Source organism: Mustela nigripes, unplaced genomic scaffold (genome assembly GCF_022355385.1).
Source record: "Mustela nigripes isolate SB6536 unplaced genomic scaffold, MUSNIG.SB6536 HiC_scaffold_148, whole genome shotgun sequence".
In the NCBI taxonomy this organism is placed as follows: Eukaryota; Metazoa; Chordata; class Mammalia; order Carnivora; family Mustelidae; genus Mustela; species Mustela nigripes.
In genome coordinates this window covers 8,928,849-8,949,245 of record NW_026739562.1, presented here as the reverse complement: position 1 = coordinate 8,949,245, position 20,397 = coordinate 8,928,849, and the positions used below count along the sequence as shown (strand labels likewise).

At 44.9% G+C, this 20,397-nt stretch overlaps 1 protein-coding gene across 1 annotated transcript in view; it reads right to left on the bottom strand.

The window, feature by feature from the left end:
- The window catches only part of LOC132008429 (DNA damage-binding protein 2), a 21,659-nt gene extending 1,323 nt beyond the window's left edge, over positions 1–20,336 (bottom strand). The window contains exons 1-9 of the mRNA XM_059387039.1: positions 20,258–20,336; positions 20,005–20,161; positions 18,728–18,861; positions 18,161–18,352; positions 4,260–4,405; positions 2,880–2,979; positions 2,601–2,778; positions 1,950–2,092; positions 131–295 (exon numbers count right to left, since the gene is read on the bottom strand). Coding sequence (XP_059243022.1) covers positions 131–295; positions 1,950–2,092; positions 2,601–2,778; positions 2,880–2,979; positions 4,260–4,405; positions 18,161–18,352; positions 18,728–18,861; positions 20,005–20,131 — 1,185 coding nt within the window. The 5' untranslated portion in view covers positions 20,132–20,161; positions 20,258–20,336. The remainder of the gene's footprint in view (positions 1–130; positions 296–1,949; positions 2,093–2,600; positions 2,779–2,879; positions 2,980–4,259; positions 4,406–18,160; positions 18,353–18,727; positions 18,862–20,004; positions 20,162–20,257) is intronic.
- Between the last annotated feature and the right edge of the window lie 61 nt (positions 20,337–20,397).

Here is a 20,397-nt window from a genome sequence, read left to right as displayed (position 1 = left end):
CATAAGCATCAGGAGGAGATGAGGTGTTAGGAGAAGGACACATGAGAATTAATTTCTGGTCATTTTTGGTCAGTTAAGGTAGGTTGGAGCCCTGGGTCCTCCCCTCAATATTTGAGGGCCCAAACCTCACCGAAATGATACCAGAAGATTCTGGGTCATAGAGCTGAAACATCATCTTCCCTGAGTTTCCATCAAACACATCGATTGTCCTTAATTCTTGGGGGGTACAGCTTTTGAAATTAGGATCTGGGTATCGGCCCACGACAACGAGGTTGTACCGAGGATGCCAGGTTGCCTAGGAGATGGAGAGTTGTCATGAGAGTAAATGCAGGGTATGATCAAGAGGGGCATCAGAAGTATTCTTTGTCACTCTCAACTGTTAATACACTTGCCAGCAATTTAATAATGGAGATAAGACCCACACGAAACTACAAGAACAGCTTTCAAGTGCATGTGCATCCACCCTCCCAAATTCTTAACTCAAGCTGGCCTCTCTCTGGACCTTGGGACACCTTCAGTCCTTCTCTCTCTTTCCTGTTTCCTGAGATCATACCAACCAATAAATGTTTTAACATCAGCTTGACCCAGACGTTAACCAAAGATGTAAGCCTCCAACCAAGCAAAAAGTCTCCGGTAACCAACACCACGTAGGACACAAGTTCTGAAGGAATCCCACCGCTGTCCCTCCTGCATCAACACAAATGATGGAAGAGTTGAGCAGAAAATGGCTAGTGGCCAAGAAAGGGAAGGAAACCTATGTTCCCCAGCTGACTCTACTCAAAACAAATCCGGCAGTTAGTCAGAATGACAGAATCAGATGGGGTTTTCTTAAGAAATCACAAGGAAGGGACGCCTGGGTGGCTCAGTTGGTTGGGCGACTGCCTTCGGCTCAGGTCATGATCCCAGCGTCCTGGGATCGAGTCCCGCATCGGGCTCCTTGCTCGGCAGGGAGCCTGCTTCTCCCTCCGCCTCCGTCTGCCAGTGCTCACTCTCTCTCTCTCTCTCTCTCTCTCTGACAAATAAATAAAATCTTAAAAAAAAAAAAAAAAAGAAATCACAAGGAAGCGTTGGAGGCGGAAAGCCATGGTTAGCAGGAAGGACAGAGTGGCACATGCCATGGCTTGGAAATAAGTCACAAGTCCCACTTGGGAAGCTGGAAATTGTCCCGGCTGGATACAAAGTGGGAGGTGACACATGGATCAGAAAGAACCAGCCAGTGAAGAACGCTTGTTCTTAAGAGCTTGGATTTGAGCTGAGGTATGGGGAGACACTTTAATATCAAATGATCGCTGCTGACGTTGTACTTCCCAGGCACTAGACATGTGCTGTAAGCATATGGATTCTCCCAACAACCCTGTCCATCAGATACTGATACTCACTTTTTAGAGAGGAGGAAACCAAGATCCAAAAGTCAAGCAGCTTACCCAAGGTCTCTAACCAGGGCTGCTGGCCTACCTGAAGCTGGTGCCTCCCACCCCACCCCATGCTATGTTAACAAAAGAAGTCCAGGCATGAAACCTGGAGGTCTAGAGAGGGACTGCATTGTTAGAAAAAGAACAGAAACCAGGAGAGCAGAGGAACCACCAGAGTTGAAGCTGCCTGGGGTGTGGGCAGGAAGGAATCCGAAGACTTAAAGACTGTCAGCCTTGGGGGCTGAGGTCAGCTTCGGGGGCCAGCAGCACACGCAGGTAACTGGAGGTGACGGCAAAAGAGCAGGGAGGTGGGCTGAGCTGAACAATCCAGGAAAAGAGTTTATGGGAGACAAAGAAAACCCAGCACAATGGGATTGCAGCAGGGGGACAGAAGTTGCAGAGAGCACCGGGAGAGGAGGCAGCTTCCTGTGGGTGCAGGATGAGATCTGGGATTAGGGATTTTGGATCTGGCCTCTCCCTACTTGGGGCAGACCTGGTCCATCCTCGTGATCACAGCTCCCTGCCTCCATCACTTACCTTGATGGGCGTCAGGTGCTGGAAGTGGCGGTGAGGGTGTGGGATCAGGCTCGGGGGGCAGTCCCACTGGGAGGCTGAGTAAACCCGGAGCTCACTCTTCTGGTCAGTGGTCAGGAGCTGGGCTCCATCAGGACTGAAACAAGCTGGCAAGTGAAAAGCCCCGGAGATGAAGGAACCCCAGGCCCTTGTTATCCTGGCTGTCACAGACCTTCTCCTGCAGGGGTACCCTCTCTCCCACTCCACTCTAGACAGAGGTGGAAGGGAAGAGGTGACTCTGGACTGTGAACAAAAACATTCTAGAAACTTGGGGCACCTGGGTGGCTCAGTGGGTTAAGCTGCCGACGCCTGGGCTCAGGTTAGTAATTTCAGAGCCCTCGCACGGTGGGGAGTCTGCTTGCCCCTCTCCCTTTGCTCCTCCCCTGCTTGTACTCTCTCTAAAAAATAAAAAAAATTTTTTTTAAATTCTAGAAACTTAGCAGCTGTTGGAGGCAGCTAGACTCAAAGTTTCCAAGACATCTACTTGGCTGATGTTCTCAGGGTAGAGGTTTAACCTAGCAGCTCCTAAGCGTCGAGGGGAAAAAAAAAAAAAAAAACCCAGAAGCGGTTGGACAGGCAGAGTCTGCAGGAAGGATGAAGTCTGGTATATCACACCTGCGTTGACAGGATGGCTATGCGGCAGTGAGTGGAGGAAGCTGGATTTCCCTCTAACCTGGCGCAGGTCCCAGATTTTCACTGTTTGGTCTACGGAGGCTGTGGCCAGGAACCAATCACAGCATGGATTCAGGGCCACGTGGGTCACTTTCTTTTTGTGCATTCTCAGATTCCAAAGCTGCAGAGAAGGGCTCGGTTCAGATGGGGCGCAGGGAGGCCCAGGGATGGGGGCAGGGGGTAAGGGAGAGAACGGGAGGACCTGGGCTCCAGAGAACGCACCTCCCTGCCGTCCGTGTTCAGCAGGATCACGTGCCCCACATTGTCTCCCGTGACCACCATTCTGCTTCTGGCAGACACATCCAGGCTGCAAAACCAGACGCTGGAGGGAGAAACTGAGCTGTAAGATTGCTGGGGACAGAGGCAAGGTCCCTTCTGTCACTGTTGTAGCTCTGGCGTCTAATGTACCACAGCTGTCCCACCAGGATTCGTTGAAGGAATAACGGTCTCGCCACAGACTCCCAGAGAGGAGCCCTCAGACTTGTCTACCAGCCATCAGAGGGGATGGGGTGACGGGGCTCCGAAATGTGTCCAGTGACTCAGCCAGTAAGAGTCCTTGAAGCAGCCACAGCTCAGAGCCATAAGGCAAGTCCCCAGGCTAGCCTCCCCCTAGAGCCCTGGGTTCTGAGGAGGACTTGTTTATTGCTTCTCCCTTCTCTACCCTTTGGGCCAAAGGAGATGACAAACCAAACGCACTGCCCAGCTCTCTTCCGCAGGGCTGGTGAGAAAGGAACTTCTGCCCCCTTCTGAGCACTTAGGGAGAAAAAGCACACACAACCTCGGAGCTCTGTCCTGCTCTTTCGTCTCTCTGACTACTTGAGGATGAAGGCATTGGGTTGGGATTGCTTCAGGGATCCTAAAACCTGGCCAGGAGAGCTCAGGTTCATATTCTTTTCTCTCAAACACTCAAATCCTTGCTACAGTGCCCACAAACCTACAAATGTCTTTCAGAGGGAGGGTTTCTCGTGGAAGAATCATGTGGAGCAGAGTCTACCCGTCTCTGCCCTGACCTGTGTGGGGCCACCCAGGATAGTGGCCAGTGCCATTAGACCCCCTCACACACACCCTGGACTCTTTAGAGAACAGTAAGAGTCATGTCTCTGCTAGGAATCCAAGTGACAAGCATTTTGTCATTTCTCTAGTCACTTGCTCTTGGGGCATCCCCTGGGCTCTGTGGACATGACTGTATCCCTTTCAGCTTCCTTCAAGGAACTGGTTGCATCATTACACCCCAGTGACATGACAGGAATGAAATCTTAAATTCTTATTTCCTGCTCCAACCTTTAAGTGGCTTCCCGGCCATTGCCATGTGAACTAGTGAGAATCAAGATCTAGTCTAATACAGGAATGCTTTACAGAAGAGCCAAAGCCCTTCCCTTGCTGGGAAGAGCGGAGGTTCTAGAACCCCTCACTGAAGCAGTAACACACCCGGAAAGCAGCAAGAGCAACTATGGAAAGTCTCAGCGGGAAGGGTGGAATGTGGCTTCCCCCCTGCAGGTCTCCCCTGTGCCAGGCGTGGGGAACACACACGAGACCTGGGTGCTCTCATCAGAACTACGCCGAGAGCCCAGATGCCCTTACCCTCCTAGTGAGGCTACTCACTTGCAGGTGTCTGAGCTGGCAAAAACTCGGACAGTGTTGCCTTTAAAGTCTTGCAGCCTAGTTGTTCCCTCCATTGAGGAGGTGAAAAACTGGTTGGTATCAAGAGGGTTAAACTTCAGCCCAGTGATGCTCCCTCCAGCTCCAATCTAACACAAGGAAGAGAAAAGCCAGTGAGTGACGTCGGCCCAGGTGGAGGACGAGGCCTGGGCGCACGGGCTCTGCAGACCAGAGAGCCAGGCGGGCAGCAGGTGCGGCCAGGCCAGCCGAAGGGTCTGGACATGGTGATGTGCTCCAAGATGCTCTTTTCTTACTTAAGATTTTAGTTTTAAGTAAATTGTTAAAAAAAAAAAAAAAAAAAAACTAACTTACGGTACATTTGGTTGTTTTCAGAATACAGTTCTATGAATTTGAACACAGAGATCTGAATAACTACCACCCAAATTGGGACACAGAACAGTTCTAACCCTCAAAAAACTTGCTTGTGCCCTCCCGGCGTGGTCACACCCCTGCCCCACCTGTAACAGCCTGGCCACCGTGGCTCTGCTCTCCATCATTATGCTATGGCTTTGCCTTGAACAGAACGTTCTAGAAGTGACTTCCACAGTTTGCATCCTTTTGCGACTGGTTCCTTTCATCTGACTCAGCATGGCGCCCCCGAGACGCGGCCAGGTTGCTGTGTGTACCCATCGCTCACCCATCACATTCTCCTGCTGGCCGTTCCGAAACGTGGACGCACCACAGCTTACTTACTATTGCCCGGAGCTCTTTAGAAGAGCCCCAGCTCTGTACAGGGCCTGGATTAGGAGGGCAGGAGTCAGATCTGAGTTCCTCCCTAATTTTTCCAGACATCCCCGACATTGGTGATGAAAATGATCATGCTAACGTCAGCAATGTCTCCAGCTCTTCTGCAGCTGCTCTCCCAGACTCACAGACTCCCCAAGGCCTCTGACCCAGCGCCCGCTTAGCTCACTCAGCATGCTCACTGGCACGTTCCGTCCCTGTCCAAAGCAGTCTAACCAGTGCCTGTCGTCCGCCCAACCCTTGCTGCTGGGATCATCTTCTGCTCCCAACAGCTGAGTCTTGTGCTCATCCGGGCTTCGTGGTGTCTGTTCTTAAACCCGTATATGCCCGTTGTACTTTTTGTTGTAATTATGTAATTTAATTAAACATGTAACTTAATTACATGTCATTTATTAACCATTTCATAAAAATGATAAACCTTAAACATTTCAGTGAAACATTTAAACATGTTAAGTTAATTAAACAGAAGAACTACGTGCAAATAACCAAAAACTAAGGAAAAAACATTTGAAAGACATAGGAGATCCAGATATTAGAGTTATTAGATACAGGCTTGAAAATAATTATGATTAATTTATTTTAAAAAAAAAAAATAGACCTGGGGCGCCTGGGTGGCTCAGTTGGTTAAGTGTCTGCCTTCAGCTCAGGTCACGATCCCCGGGTCTTGGGATTGAGCCCTGCATTGGGTTCCATTGCTCATCAGGGAGTCTGTTTCTCCCTGTCTTTCTGCCCTTCCCCTACTTGTGCCTCCCCACCAACCCTCTCAAAAAATGGACGAAGGATTTAAACAGACATTTTTTTAAAGACATGCAAATGGCCAGGAGCACATGAGCAGATGCTAAGCACGGTTAGTCACCACTAGATACTATTTCACACCCCTCTGAGGGCAATGATAAAAAAGATGGACAGTGACAAGATAACCCCTGAAAGGGGAAAAAACACTTGCAAACTAGATCTAATAAGAAGTTAATATCAAAAATATATGAGGAACTCAGTAGCAAAAAACAAATAAACAAACAAAAAACCCCCAAATAACCTCATTAAAAACTGGTCAAAGGACCTCAACCAACATTTCTCGAAGAAGACACACAAACGGCCAACAGGTATATGAAAAGGCAGTCAACATCACTAATCCTGACATCAGGGAAATGCAAATCAAAACCACAATGCTATCACTTTATGCTTGTTAGAATGGCTATTATGGAAACAACAAAAGATAAGAGGTGTTAGCGAGGTTGTGGAGAAAAAGGTACTCTTGAACTAGGTTGATGGGAATGTAAATTGGATGGCGCCCTGTGGAAAACAGTATGGAGGTTCCTCAGAAAATACACCATATGGTCCATGAGTCTCACTTGTGGGTATAGAGTCCAAGGAAATGAAACGAGCTTCTCACCGTGTTATCTTCCTTCCTGTGTTCACTATAGCTACTCCCAATAGCCCAGGAAAGGAAACCGCCTCAGTGTCTGCTGATAGATGAAGGGATAAAGAAAATGTGGTATGTATGTATGATGGAGTATCATGGAGCCCTCAAAGAGAAGGGAATCCTGCCATTTGTGACGACCAGGGGGAAGTTCCGCTAAGTGAAATAAATCAGACACAGACACTACACGATCTCAATTATATGTGGGTCTACATATGTGGAATTCATAAAAGCTCAGAGTAGAATGGTGGTTGCCAGGGACTTGGGGATGGAGGAGATGGGGAGATGTAGGTCAAAGGGTACAAAGTGTCAATCTTGCAGGGTGAATAAGTTCCAGAGACCTAATGTACAGCGTGGTGACATAGTTAATAATACTGTGTTGTGTGTGTGAAATTTACCAAGAGTTGATCTTAAGTGTTCTCAGACAGACACACAAGGTAATATGTGAAGTGATGAATATTAACTAGCTTGACTGTGGTAATCATTTTTTTTAAGATTTTATTTATTTATTTGACAGAGAGAGATCACAAGTAGGCAGAGACGCAGGCAGAGGGAGGGGGAAGCAGGCTCCCCACTGAGCAGAGAGCCCGATGGAGGGCTTAATCCCAGAACCCTGGGATCGTGACTTGAGCGGAAAGCAGAGGCTTAACCCACTGAGCCACCCAGGTGCCTCAACTGTGGTAATCATTTGCAATGTACCCATGTTAAAATTCACCCTATATGCTTTAAATATGTGCATTTTTTATTTGTCAATTGTATCTCAATAAAGCTGGAAAAGTGTTGTTTAGGATATGGAGAAGTTGGAGCCCTCCTACATTGCTGATGGGAATGTGAAATGGAGTAGTCATTGCGGAAAATGGTTTGACAGTTCCTCAAAAACTCAAAATTACCGTAGGTCCCAGCAATTCTGCTCCTACATATATACCCAAGAGAAATGAATATGTATGTTCACATGAAAACTTGTATACAAATATTCCTAGAAGCATCCATAATAAAAGAAGGCTAAAAATCAATGCCTCAAAACATCCATCTCAAGAAGTTGTGAAAGTAACAGGAAAAGAAAGTAGGAGAGGGCTGCCTGTGTGGCTCAGTCAGGTAAGCATCTGACTCTAGATTTCGTCTAGGGTCATGATCTCAGGGTCATGGGATTGAGCTCCACGTCAGGCTCTGTGCTCAGCGTGGAGTCTGCTTGTCCCTCTCCCTCTGCTCCCCCTGCGCGCTCTCTCACTCTCCCTCTCCAAAATAAATAAGTAAAATCTCAAAAAAAAAAAAAAAGGAGAAAAAAAAGAACAGAAATTAATGAAAGAGACAACAAATATACTGTGAGAGAATTAACCAACAAAAGTTGGGGGTGCCTGGCTAGCATGCAAGAGCATGCAACTCTTGATCTCAGGGCTGTGAGTTCAAGCCCCACACTGGGCATGGAGCCTACTTTAAAAAGAAAAAAAAAACCACATCAGTTTAACGCAAGACTAATAAAATTGATAATCCTCTGTTGAGACTGATCAAACAGAAGTCACCAATAACCAATGTAACAGATCAAAAAAGGGACATCAATATAAATCCTAGACATTTTAAAAAATTATAAGAGGATATAACTAATCTGATGCCAATAAATATTAAAACTTGGATGAAATGGACAAATTCATTAGAAAAATGCAAACCTGCCAAACTGACAGAACATGAAAGAGAAAATCAGAATGGTCTGAGACCTATTAAAGACATTGTGGGGGGTGCCTGGGTGGCTCAGTGGGTTAGGCCTCTGCCTTCAGCTCAGGTCATGATCTCAGGGTCCTGGGATCAAGCCCTGCATGGTGGGGGGGGAGGTGTCTCTGCTCAGCAGGGAGCCTGCTTTCCCCCTTCTCTCTCTGCCTGCCTCTCTGCCTACTTATGATCTCTCTCTCTCTGTCAAATAAATAAATAAAATATTTTTTAAAAAAGAAGACATTGCAGTGACAACTAAAAACTTTCTTGCAAAGTAAATTCCAGACCCTGATAGCTTCATTGCTGAATGTACTAAACATTTAAGGAAGAAATAATATCAGTCCTTTTTTTTTTTTTTAAACTTTGTTTAAAAAACTTAGTTGAAAAGTTGCAAAAATTGCACAAAGAAGTGCTTTTCTGGGGGGAAAAAAACACCTACTTTTTTGGTATCATTGAAAATAAATTGCCAACATGATGTCCCATGGTCCTCAAACACACTACTGTGTATTTCCTTTAAGAACATGCTTTTGGGTAACCACAATAAGACCATCAAAACTTAGGGATATCCAAAGTGGTTCAGACTCATAGAAACAGAAAGTGTAATTGTGGTTGCCAAGGCCTGAGGGAAGGGGAAAATGTGGAACTTATTCAGTGGGTGCAGCGTTTCAGTTTTACACGATGAAGAAGTTCTACAGTTCTGCTACACAATAACATGAATATAGTTAACACTACCATACACTTAAAAATGGTTCAGTGAGGACGCCTGGGTGGCTCAGTTGGTTAAGCAGCTGCCTTTGGCTCAGGTCATGATCCCAGTGTCCTGGGATCAAGTCCCGCATCGGGCTTCTTGCTCGGCAGGGAGCCTGCTTCTCCTTCTGCCTCTACCTGCCATTCTGTCTGCCTGTTCTTGCTCTCTCGCCCTCTCTCTCTGATAAATAAAATCTTAAAAAAAAAAAAATGGTTCAGTGATAAATGTTATGTGCTTTTACCACAATTTTTAAGAAGCAGTATTACCTGCTAGAGATATAATTGGAAAGGTTAAAAAAAAAAGCAGTGGGAGAAGAAAATTTAAATAAAAAATTTGAATATAAAACTAAAATAAACATAAAAAATCACTTCGTGTAGGGGTGTGTGGGTGGTTCAGTTGGTTAAGTGTCTTTGGCTCAGATCATGATCCCAAGGTCCTGGGATGGAGCCTAGCCTAGGGATCCCTGCTCAGCGTGGAGCCTACTTCTCCCTCTCCCTGTGCCCCTCCCCACCATTCGAGCTCTATCTCAAATAAATAAAAATTAAAAAAAAAATTAATCAGTGTAACATCACATTAGCAGAATAAAGGGGGAAAAATCATATGCTGATCTCAAGAGATACAAAAAAGTATTTGATGAAATTCGATTATCATTCATGCCAAGAACTTCTGGTACCTTCCTTTATTTAGAAGTAAAAGGGGGAACTTCCATAGTCTGATAGAGGATATTCAAAAACAGACAAGTTTTAACACACAAACATGCTCCTCTGTGTGTACGTAAGAGAAGTGAAAACAGGTGTTCAAGCAAAAACTTGTACATGAACATTCACAGCCGTTGTATTCATAAGAGCAAAAGGTGGAAACAGCCCAAACGTCCATCAGCAGATGAATGGATAAATAAAATGTGGCATATCCATATGACTGCCCATTATTCAGTTATAAAAAGGAATGAAGTGCTTATGCAAGTTGCAGCGTGGATGAAAATTGAAAACATTACACTAAATCAAAGAAGCCAGACCCAAAAGGGCAAATATCATGTGATTCCATTTATACGAGGTACCTAGAATAGTCAACTTCATAGAGACAGAAGGCAGATTAGTGGATCTAGAGGAGGGTAATAGAAAGTCATTGTTTAATGGGTACAGTGTTTTATTTTGGGAAATGAAAAAGTTTTGCAAACAGTTGGTGGTGATAGTGGCACAGTGTGCTTAATTGTGCACTTAAAATGGCTAAAATGCGGGGATGCCTGGCTGGCTTAGTTGGAAGAACATGCAACTGCTGATCTCAGGGCTGTGGTTTGGGGCCCCATGTTGAGTGTAGAGATCACTAAACTACAACAAAAATCCTTAAAAATGGTTAAAATGGTACATCGTATCTTAGGTGTATTTTATCACAATAATAAGAAGAAATCATACTGGGGCGCCTGGGTGGCTCAGTGGGTTAAGCCGCTGCCTTCGGCTCAGGTCATGATCTCAGGGTCCTGGGATCGAGTCCCGCATCGGGCTCTCTGCTCAGCAGGAGCCTGCTTCCTCCTCTCTCTCTCTCTGCCTGCCTCTCTGCCTACTTGTGATCTCTCTCTGTAAAATAAATAAATAAAATCTTTAAAAAAAAAAAAAATTAAGAAGAAATCATACTTACTGGTCAAATAGAAAAGCCTTCTATGATCAAGAACAAGACAAGCATGTCTGCTATATTTAATACCAACAACGTGCTAGAGGTCTTGCCAATGGAATAGGGCAAAAAAAAAGTATAGGAACAGTAAAGAGAGAAACCAAACTCTCCTTATTTGTAGAGGACAAGATTGTGTAGGAAAAAAATTTTAAATCTTCAGATAAACTGTTAAAATTAGTAAGTGTGGATTTTTGCTTCCAACGATGTCCTATCCTCCTGTATTAAACCACCAAAAAAATGGACACGATACATGAACAAGGTTCTCAGACATTGGACAACAGACGGCACAAGACAGGAGGGAAAGAAGGAAGAGCGCCCTGCAACTGCCCCAGCGTGACTGTTTGGAGAGCGTCTTCAGGAAGCAAGACAGGGAGGAACCACACGGCCCAGCAGTCTCACGGAGCTGAGGAGACAGAATTTTAGGAAAGCCAACAGAGCAAGAATTAGTGGCAAAAATCTGGGGAGGAGAGACACACACAGAAGGAGCATTCTGGAGAGTTTCGCAAGGGTCCCTTCAAGTCTTTGGGGGAGTATTAAATGTATCCGTGTGTCTGAGGAAACTACCCAAGTCTGGAGGAGGAGGCGGAGAGAAACATCATACATCAGTAGGGGAGAAATCCTCAGAACAGTCTGTATTCTCAAGGTCAGGAAAGGGAAGACTTAATATGCAAAATATCGAGTCCTGGGGTGCCTGGGTGGCTCAGTGGGTTAAGCCTCTGCCTTCCACTTGGGTCATGATCTCAAGGTTCTGGAATCGAGCCCTGCATTGGCTCTCTGCTCAGTGGGAAGCCTGCTTCTCCCTCCCCGTCTACCTGCCTCTCTGCCTACTTGTGATCTTTCTCTCTCTCTGTCAAATAAATAAATAAAATCTTTTTTTAAAAAAATTGAGTCATCGGAAGGGTATTGCCTCAGGGTGAGAACAGGTTATATCTATGGGCTGCCTTAAACCCATGACCATTGGGGTATAACCATGCTCACTGGGGTCTCCAAGATGTCCATGTGCTAAGCCATGGACCCTGTGAACAATAGATACACTAGATGACAAAAGGGACCTTACATGTGGTTACGGGTCTTGAGATGGGAAGTTTACCTTGGATTATTATCTGGGTGGGATAGATATAATCCAACTCAAAATGGTCTTTATAAGAGGTACCCAGGAGGAGTCAGAGGCAGAAGAGAAGGTAATGGAGGACAGAAGCAAAAAAATCAGGGTGATGTACTTTGAAGACAGAAGAAGCAGCCATTGCACAGCAATTCAGACGGTCACAAGAGGCTGAAACATACAAGGAAACAGATTCTCCCCTCGGAACCTTGAGAAAGAACTAGCCCTGCCAACACCTTGACCTTAAATCCAGAAAAAATGATTTCAGACTTCTGACCTCCAGATCTCCAGAACTGTAAGAAATAAAACTGTGTTCTTTTAAGACACCAAGCCTGTGGTAATTTGCTACAGAGGCAATAGTAAACTAATACAGTAACTGGATTAACAAAGCTTAAAAGCAAGCCTGGAAGATATCAAACTGTTTAGAAGTAACTGCATCCCAGAACAAAGCCCAACACTACTTAAAAGCATACAACACAATCCAATATCCCACCATGTACCATTCACAATGTCTGGTATCCAGTGAGAAATTACCAGGCATGCAAAGAAGCATGAAACACCCTCAGAAGTGACACAGATGATAGAATTAGCACAAACATTAAAACCACTATCACGAATGTACTCTTATGGTCAAGAGAGTAGAGGAATTAGTGAACATGAAAAAAGAAATAGAATATATTTAGGAAGGCCCAAAGCAAACTTCTAGAGATGATATACAACATCTGGGAAAAAATACATCTAATACAGATTAGATAATGCAGAAGATCGTAAATATGTAAGACAGCAATAGAATCTATGCAAAATTAAATGGGGGTATTAAAAAATGAACAGTTTATGAATGACCTGTAGGACGGACAATACCTAGTAGCCTAACATATATAGAACTGGAATCCCAGAAAATAAAAGTGGGGGGAGAAAAACTATTTGAATAAATTATGACCTAAAATTCTCCAAATTTTTAAAAAAGATTTTATTTAATTATTTGACACAGACAGAGAGAGATCACAAGTAGGCAGAGAGGCAGGCAGAGAGAGACAGGGAAGCAGGCTCCCCGCCGAGCAGAGAGCCCTATGAGGGGCTCCATCCCAGAACCCTGAGATCACGACCCAAGCCAAAGGCAGAGGCTTAACCCACTGGGCCATCCAGGTGTCCCAAATTTTCCAAATTTGATGACAAACCCAGAGATCCAAGAGGTACAATGAACCCCAAAGAGGAGAAATATGCAGAGAAATACACCAGATAAGTTACAATCATTTTTAAAGCAGCCAGAAGGAAAAAAGAAAGGAAAAAAATGTAAAGAGGAACATAAGAATGAGAGAAGACTTTGCATCAGAAATCATCTCCAAAGTAGTAAAAGCAAGAAAACAAAAACAAAAGCCTATGAACTGGGGCACCTGGGTGGCTCAGTGGGTTAAAGCCTCTGCCTTCGTCTCAGGTCATGATCCCAGGGTCCTGGGATCGAGCCCCGAATCTAGCTCTCTGCTCAGCCTGTTTCCCCCTCTCTCTCTGCCTGCCTCTCTGCCTACTTGTGATCTCTCTGTCAAATAAATAAATAAAATCTTAAAAAAAAAAAAAAGCCTGTGAACCTAGAATTCTATACTGGCAAAGATATCTATACTGGCAAAGATTAAAAAGACTAACAAAAGAAAAAAATGGTATCACCAACCAACCCACATTATAAGAAATGTTGAAGAAAATTCTCCAGGCAGAAGGAAAATATTACCAAAAGGAAATCTAGATCACACAAAAGAATGAAAATCAACTGGAAATGGCAAATATGTAAATATTAAAGTTTTTCTTCTCATTTAAAAAAATCCTTAAAAGATACCTACCCTACAACACAGTCATTCCACAACTAGGTACCTACTCAAGAAAAATGAAAACATATAGCCAACAAAGCTTGTACATAAATGTTCATAACAGCATTATTTTTATTTGGAAAAAAATCCAAATGTCCTTCTGAAGGTGAATGGATAAATTGCAGTACATTGATATAATGGAACACTACTGAGAAAGAAAAAGAAAACCCAACTGATACATGTAAAAATATAGATGAATCTCAAACAATTATACTGACTGAAAGCCAGGGTAAAAAAAAGGGTCTATATTGTACTATGTCATTTATAGAAAAGTCTAGAAAATGCAAATTAACCAATAGGGTTAGAAAGCAGATCAAAAATTTTCAAAGGTAGGGAGGGGTGGATTGCAAAGGGGTATGAGGAAACTTTGGGGCTGAAAAAAAGACACAAATAACCCATATTAAGAACGTGAGGGTAGGTATCACTAAAGATCCTGTAGACATTAACAGGATAGTAAGGAAATACCAGGAACAAATTCATGTGACTAAATTCAACAACTTAGGTAAAATGGACAAATTTCTTTTTTTTTCTTTTTTCTTTTTTTTAAAGAAAGAATCCATTTTGACTTGGGTAGGCATCAGGATTCTTCTTCTTTTTTTTTTTTTAAAGATTTTATTTATTTATTTGACAGAGAGAGATCACAAGTAGGCAGAGAGGCAGGCAGAGAGAGAGGAAGGGAAGCAGGCTCCCTGCTGAGCAGAGAGCCCGATGCGGGACTCCATCCCAGGACCCTGAGATTATGACCTGAGCCGAAGGCAGTGGTTTAACACTGAGCCACCCAGGCGCCCCATAAAATGGACAAATTTCTTGAAAGACAAACTACCAAGCTCATTCACAAAAAACACAGGACCTAAAATGCTCCATAGCTATGAAAGATATTGAACACATAGTTAACTCCCCAACAAAGAAAACTCCAGCCCTAAAAACACTACAAAAATTTTAAGGAAGAGATAGTATCAATTTACACAAAGAATTCCAGAAAATACAAGAGGTAGGAATACTCCTAACTCTGTTTACGAGGTCTGCAATACCCTGATACCAAAGGAATTACAAAACACAAAAGGGAATTATAGGATGTTGTTAGTGGTTGCCTGGTACATGACCTTAAACTAGAATATCTGATATAATAAGTAAAATACAACAGATTCTAGGGTAGAATATTTACGCAAAAATCTAAGTAGAGGTTTGGGTGTGTATAATAGTGCATACACACAGAGAAAGAGGTCCCAAATGGAGATTTCAAGTAATTTTTATTCTTCATGCTTTTCTCTGTATTATTTGAAATTCTGAGAAGCATCGATCATTTTACAAGAAGAATAAAACCAAGTAATCTTCATTTTGAAAATGTCACACGTGTTTCCTTGCCAAGGGCCGGAAAGATGGAAAGATCAGAGCCAAGGTCAGAGGACTAAAGAAGTAACAAAATGAGGGGCACCTGGCTGGCTCCGTTAGTGGAGCATGTGACTCTTGATTTTGGGGTTGTGAGTTCAGGCCCCACCTTGGGCACAGAGCCTACTTTAAAAATTTTTAAAAAATAAAAAATTAAAAAGAAAAAAAGAAGTAGCAAAATGAGACACTGCTGCTCCTTCAGTCCCTGTTCTCAAATCAACTTTCTGTTAGTATCTAGGAAGAAAGACAGAGAGGTCTCCAGGCTACCATATCCTTCTTCTGCTCCCATCTAGCCTCTTGCTAGTCACAAAGTTCAGATGCTCAGGCCAATCTCTGCCATGCATGAGAAAATGTCACTTAAAGTCACATTATACTAGAGACTGGTATAAACCCAAAGCAGCCTCAGCCTGGCACAAGTTAAAAGCAGATGTCATTCCCCTTTCGGTCAGGAGGCTTTCCTCTAGGACACCCTTAGGCTACTTCTTAAATTTGTCTATTCCCATGTCCTAGATTCCAAGGGGAAAACAAAACAAAAATCTCTTCCTGTCTGAGCTCTGGGTTTTGACTTCAACTTAAAAACTGCCCCTTCTGGTGGTCACCTGTCTCACCAGAGGGGCAGAAAGCCTAGGTCTGTTCACAGCATTCCTCTGGCTGCCTTTCTTCTGGCCTTAAGCCTTAAGCACCTGTTTTCTTTTTCTTTTCTTTTCTTTTTTTTTTTTTTAAAGATTTTATCACAAGTAGGCGGAGAGAGGGGAGGAAGCAGGCTCCCTACTGAGCAGAGAGCCCGATGATGCGATGATGCGGGGCTTGATCCCAGGACCCTGGGACCATGACCTGAGCCGAAGGTAGAGGCTTTTAACCCACTGAGCCACCCAGGTGCCCCAAGCACCTGTTTTCTTGAACACGCATCTCATCCCAAGCCTGTCTAACCTGGCCTTTTCTGATGGGCTGCTTTGAGGAAGCACTTAAGAAAAGTCATCCTGGGTTCACCCTTGGCCTCATCTAGCTCTTCTGTTCCATTTCTGGTGATATGCCCCAAAGAACTGAAAAGTGGGGACTTGAAGAGATATTTGCATACCCATGTCCGTAGCAGCCTTGTTCCCAAGAGCCGAAAGGTGGAAGCAACCCAAGTGTCCATCAGCAGGTGAATGCGGAAGCAAGATGGATGGATCAAGTGGGGAATTATTCAGTCTAAAAGAGGAAATTCTGACACCTGCTACAACACAGATGAAGCTAGAGGACATTATGCAAAGTGAAATAAGCCAAAGGATAAAAATTGTGTGATTCCACTTATGCAAGATACTTGTGAGCATGTCAAAAGCTTCAAGACAGAAAGTAGAATGGTGGTTGCCAAGGACGGGGAGACGGAAGAACGGGGAGTTAAGTGTTTAGTGGGTACAGAGTTTCCCTTTTGCAAGATGGGATTTGGAGACTAGCTACACAAGAACTCCAATGTGCATAAGGCCGATGAACTGCACACTTAAAAATGGGTAAGAGAGTACATTTTTGGTGTATTTCATCACCATCTTTAAAAATCAGAACATTTCATGTAAAACAAAATTAGGACTTCAGGCTTCATTTGAATAAATCAGATCTGATATCATCATTGGACTTAGATTCTTTTTTAAGATTTTATTTATTCATTTGACAGAGATCACAAGTAGGCAGAGAGGCAGGCAGAGAGAGAGGGGGGAAGCAAGCTCCCTGCTGAGCAGAGAGCAGGATGTGGGGCTCCATCCCAGGAGCCTGGGATCATGACCTGAGCAGAGGTTTTAACCCAGTGAGCCACCCAGGTGCTCCAAGGGACCTAGATTCTTACACGTTAATCGTCTCCAGTGTACCTCTGACCCCACCCCCTATCATTCTTTTTCCTGTTTCGCTTCTTTAAGCATGTGAGTCTGTGGCTTCTGCTCTAAACACAGAAAGCCACTTTTGACGGTACAGCCCTCCACTGTTAACCCCCTGCTGGGCAAACTAAGGTCTTCTCTTTGGTGGCGGGGTGGCACCATCCTGCCTCAGCAACTCATGATAAATACTAACCATGCCTAGAAAATGCTATGCCAAACTGCCCCGAACACACTCTGCCTTTCCTTTTTCTCTCCATTTACCTAATTATTGTTCTTCCCCACTCCCTACTCACCCAGGAGCCTTCTCTCTAACTCAAAAGGGGTTCTTCCTTCTCTCACGTTCTGCAGCATTTAGCATCGGTAGTGTCAATTACCTTGTATGCATATCCCATCTTCCCAGTTACACTTCAAGGCCCTCATTCGTTCAACAAACATAAAGTAGCGGTGCCTGGGTGGCTCAGTGGGTTAAACCTCTGCCTTTGGCTCGGGTCATGATCTCAGGGTCTGGGATCGAGCCCCAGATCGGGTTCTCTGCTCAGCAGGGAGCCTGCTTCCTCCTCTCTCTCTCTGCCTGCCTCTCTGCCTGCTTGTGATCTTTCTCTGTCAAATAAATAAATAAAATCTCAAAAACAAAACAAAAAACAAATATAAAGCGGCAACTCGAGACCAAACCTTGTTCTAGGCACTAGGCATATGGTAGTGAACCAGAAAGGCAAGGTCCCTCTTAATGTGGAACTTACTTTCCTAAGACATTTGTATGGGCAGAGACATACAAATAAGTAAAACATTTCGGATACTGATAAACATTGTTCAGGGGGTGGGGAGAGTGAGGCAGGGTAAGGGGAGAGAGAGTGAATGAGTGAAGCAGAGGCTCCTTTAGACAGAGTGGTCAGTGACATCTGTGTGAAGAAGTACATGAAGCCAAGACCTGAGTGGTAAGGGGGAGCCAGCCATGAGAAAAGCATGGGAAAGAGCACCCCCCGTCAAAGAGAACAGCAAGTTCAAAGACCCCATTTTAGAATAGAAATAGCTAGTGTGGCTCAAAGCCTAGGAAGTGGGGAAAGACAGTAGTAGGAGACAAGGCCAAGAGGTAAGAAGGGGCTCAGATTCTGTTCTGTGTGATAACTTACAAGAGCACCCTCTTGTAAGTTATATTTTATGCCTTTATACCTAAGTCAATATTTTATACCTTCTAATGTTTTAAGGGCTGGCACTCAAGGCAGATCTGAATAGCATTACCATTTACTCGTTTGAAAATACCCAGTTCCTTCTGATCCCAATCATCTCCTCATTCCCCAATAACTTTTCATTCCTTCCACAAACACTTCTTCAGCACTACTGACTGGTACAGGGAACTGCTCACCCCTTTAATGAAGGTAGGTTTGTCCTTTATGCCAAAGTTCCAGAGCATGATATCTCCCCCTTTGGAACCCACAGCCAGGGTGCTGGGGTGAGTTGGGTGCCATGTCAAGGATGTGGCCCTCCTGTCAAAGGGGGCAGCCTTTTGGAATATCCGGTAAGAAGCCAGAGAGTGCAGAAAGGCCTGCTGGAGACCCTGACACAGAGGAAGAAAAAAAAAAAAAAGAATTAAGTTGAATTAAAACCCAAGTCCTGGGTAAATTGCCAATCTCTGCCTCCTCTATAGATGAGCTCTAGGGTCAAGTCCTGCCACCAAAGGAAAACTAACTGCCTGGCTCTGTGCAGGCAACATGCATGAACTCATCTTGGAAAGCAAGGGGGCAGAGTGCATTCCAGATGAGACCTTTACGGCATAAGACTTCTACCTGGCTGAATGCCCAGTAGGTCAGTCCCCAACACAGAGGTGATCTGACCAATCTGCTGAACTAACCCAGCATCTAACCTTAGAACATCCCCATAATGAAAAGGTACCAGGCAACCCCTGGAGCACTTCAGCCAGGAAACACCTCACCTGCTGCAGTGATGGCCAGACGGCGTTGCCTAGCTTATGGTGGTGGAGGGCCCTGACGATGCTGCTTGGTGGCGGGACCTGCAGGCTAGCCAACCCCGCCCAAAGGCAGCCTGAGTCAAATCTTCTGCTAGAACCTGCCAAGCAGAACAGACACATATTTTCCTCTCTCTTCTCACGCACGCAAGAGTTTCCTGCTGAAATCTCAGAAAGCAAGCCTTGTTTTTTCATGCCGCATAGCCAGTCTCTCCCATCACCTCCTGAGATCTTTCCAGGGTCTGCTCACTCTCACTCAGCACAAGAAATAAAGTAAGGATCCAGCCCCTTGCCCCAAACACTCTCCGAAATAGTAATTTTGAAGTGAAATGAAATATGAAATCATAGGAAACCAGACCCTTTGCAGGGTTTCTGAGCAGGGAGCCAAAAAGACACACAGGAATAAAGTTTATGCAGAACTCTTCCTAGTGGGCTGGGAAACTCATGCTAGGGTTGGGTGACAATTTTAAAATCACATATGATGCATAATAAAAGGGTTTTAGGAGAGCACAGTAGAAGTGACTGAGGAAAAAAATATCTTTAAATCCTGCATTAACATAATGTAGAGGTGACGAGTTGTTGGCCCCAAGTCCAATCTGCTCTTTTGGAAACCAGCGGATCTAGAGGGTCTGGTGGCTGGAAATTAATTAAGCTGCTTTTGGAGAGGTAGATCCACTCAGAATAGGGATAAAGATGTATTTGAGGACCTGGTCTCTATGAATCTGGTCTCTTGACAACCCATTCCTTCTTTTTATGGACATAAAGCACTTCAGCAGCAACCCCCTACACCAGTCTTTTGTGTTCCCCCACACTCCTTATCGCCCCAGGTTCAAGCCCCAATAAACCTCAGAGACTGAGTTTTCTAAGGAAGGAAATTGAGGGTTCTTACAGAGGAAACCAAGGACACACAGCTAGCAACCATGACTATAGAAATTCAGCACACACACCACCAGGCAAGGTAGGGTTATTTTAAGCAGTCCTCGTGTGTAAAAATCCTGGGAAAAACAAGGAATTGGAAGGTCCGTTGTGTCTTATGTAATGGAGCTCTTCTGCCTCTTCCCGTCACCTGAGGGGGGTTAAGCCCAAGCTCTATGATGTCAAAGGACCTGCAGAAAAATGCACAGCCCGAGGCATCCAAAACTTGGGACAGCCTGGAGAAACCAGTAGCACCCATCCCCCACTCCAGCCTCCTGCGTGAGAACCCCAAAAGGCGGAATTATTAAAGCAGCAGGCGCAGGCAGTACCAGGGCCCTTCACACAGAGCTTCTTGGCCTCGGGCTCCAGCTCCCAGGGGCTTCTGCTCCTCTTGCTCTTGGGGCGCACAGCCACCTCGGGGGTCTTCTGGGTTTCTGGGCGCTTCCTAGGAGCCATCGCGTCCTCCGTGCGAAAGGGTACTGTGCCCTATGCCGAGATCGTGGAAGGAAGACTGTGAAGCCCCTGGGGAGAAACAAGGCGGGGACCAGGGAAATAAGCCAACTTCCCGCCAAACAGCCTCACCGCTTTCAATCTGGCTTCTAGCTCCGGCCCCGCCCCTCTCGGAGACGCCCCGCCCCTCCCGCGAAGAGCGGGGCACGAGAGGGGAGGAGCTCGGGGGCTCCCTAGGGAAACGGGATGGAGCCTACGTGCTGGGCCAACTT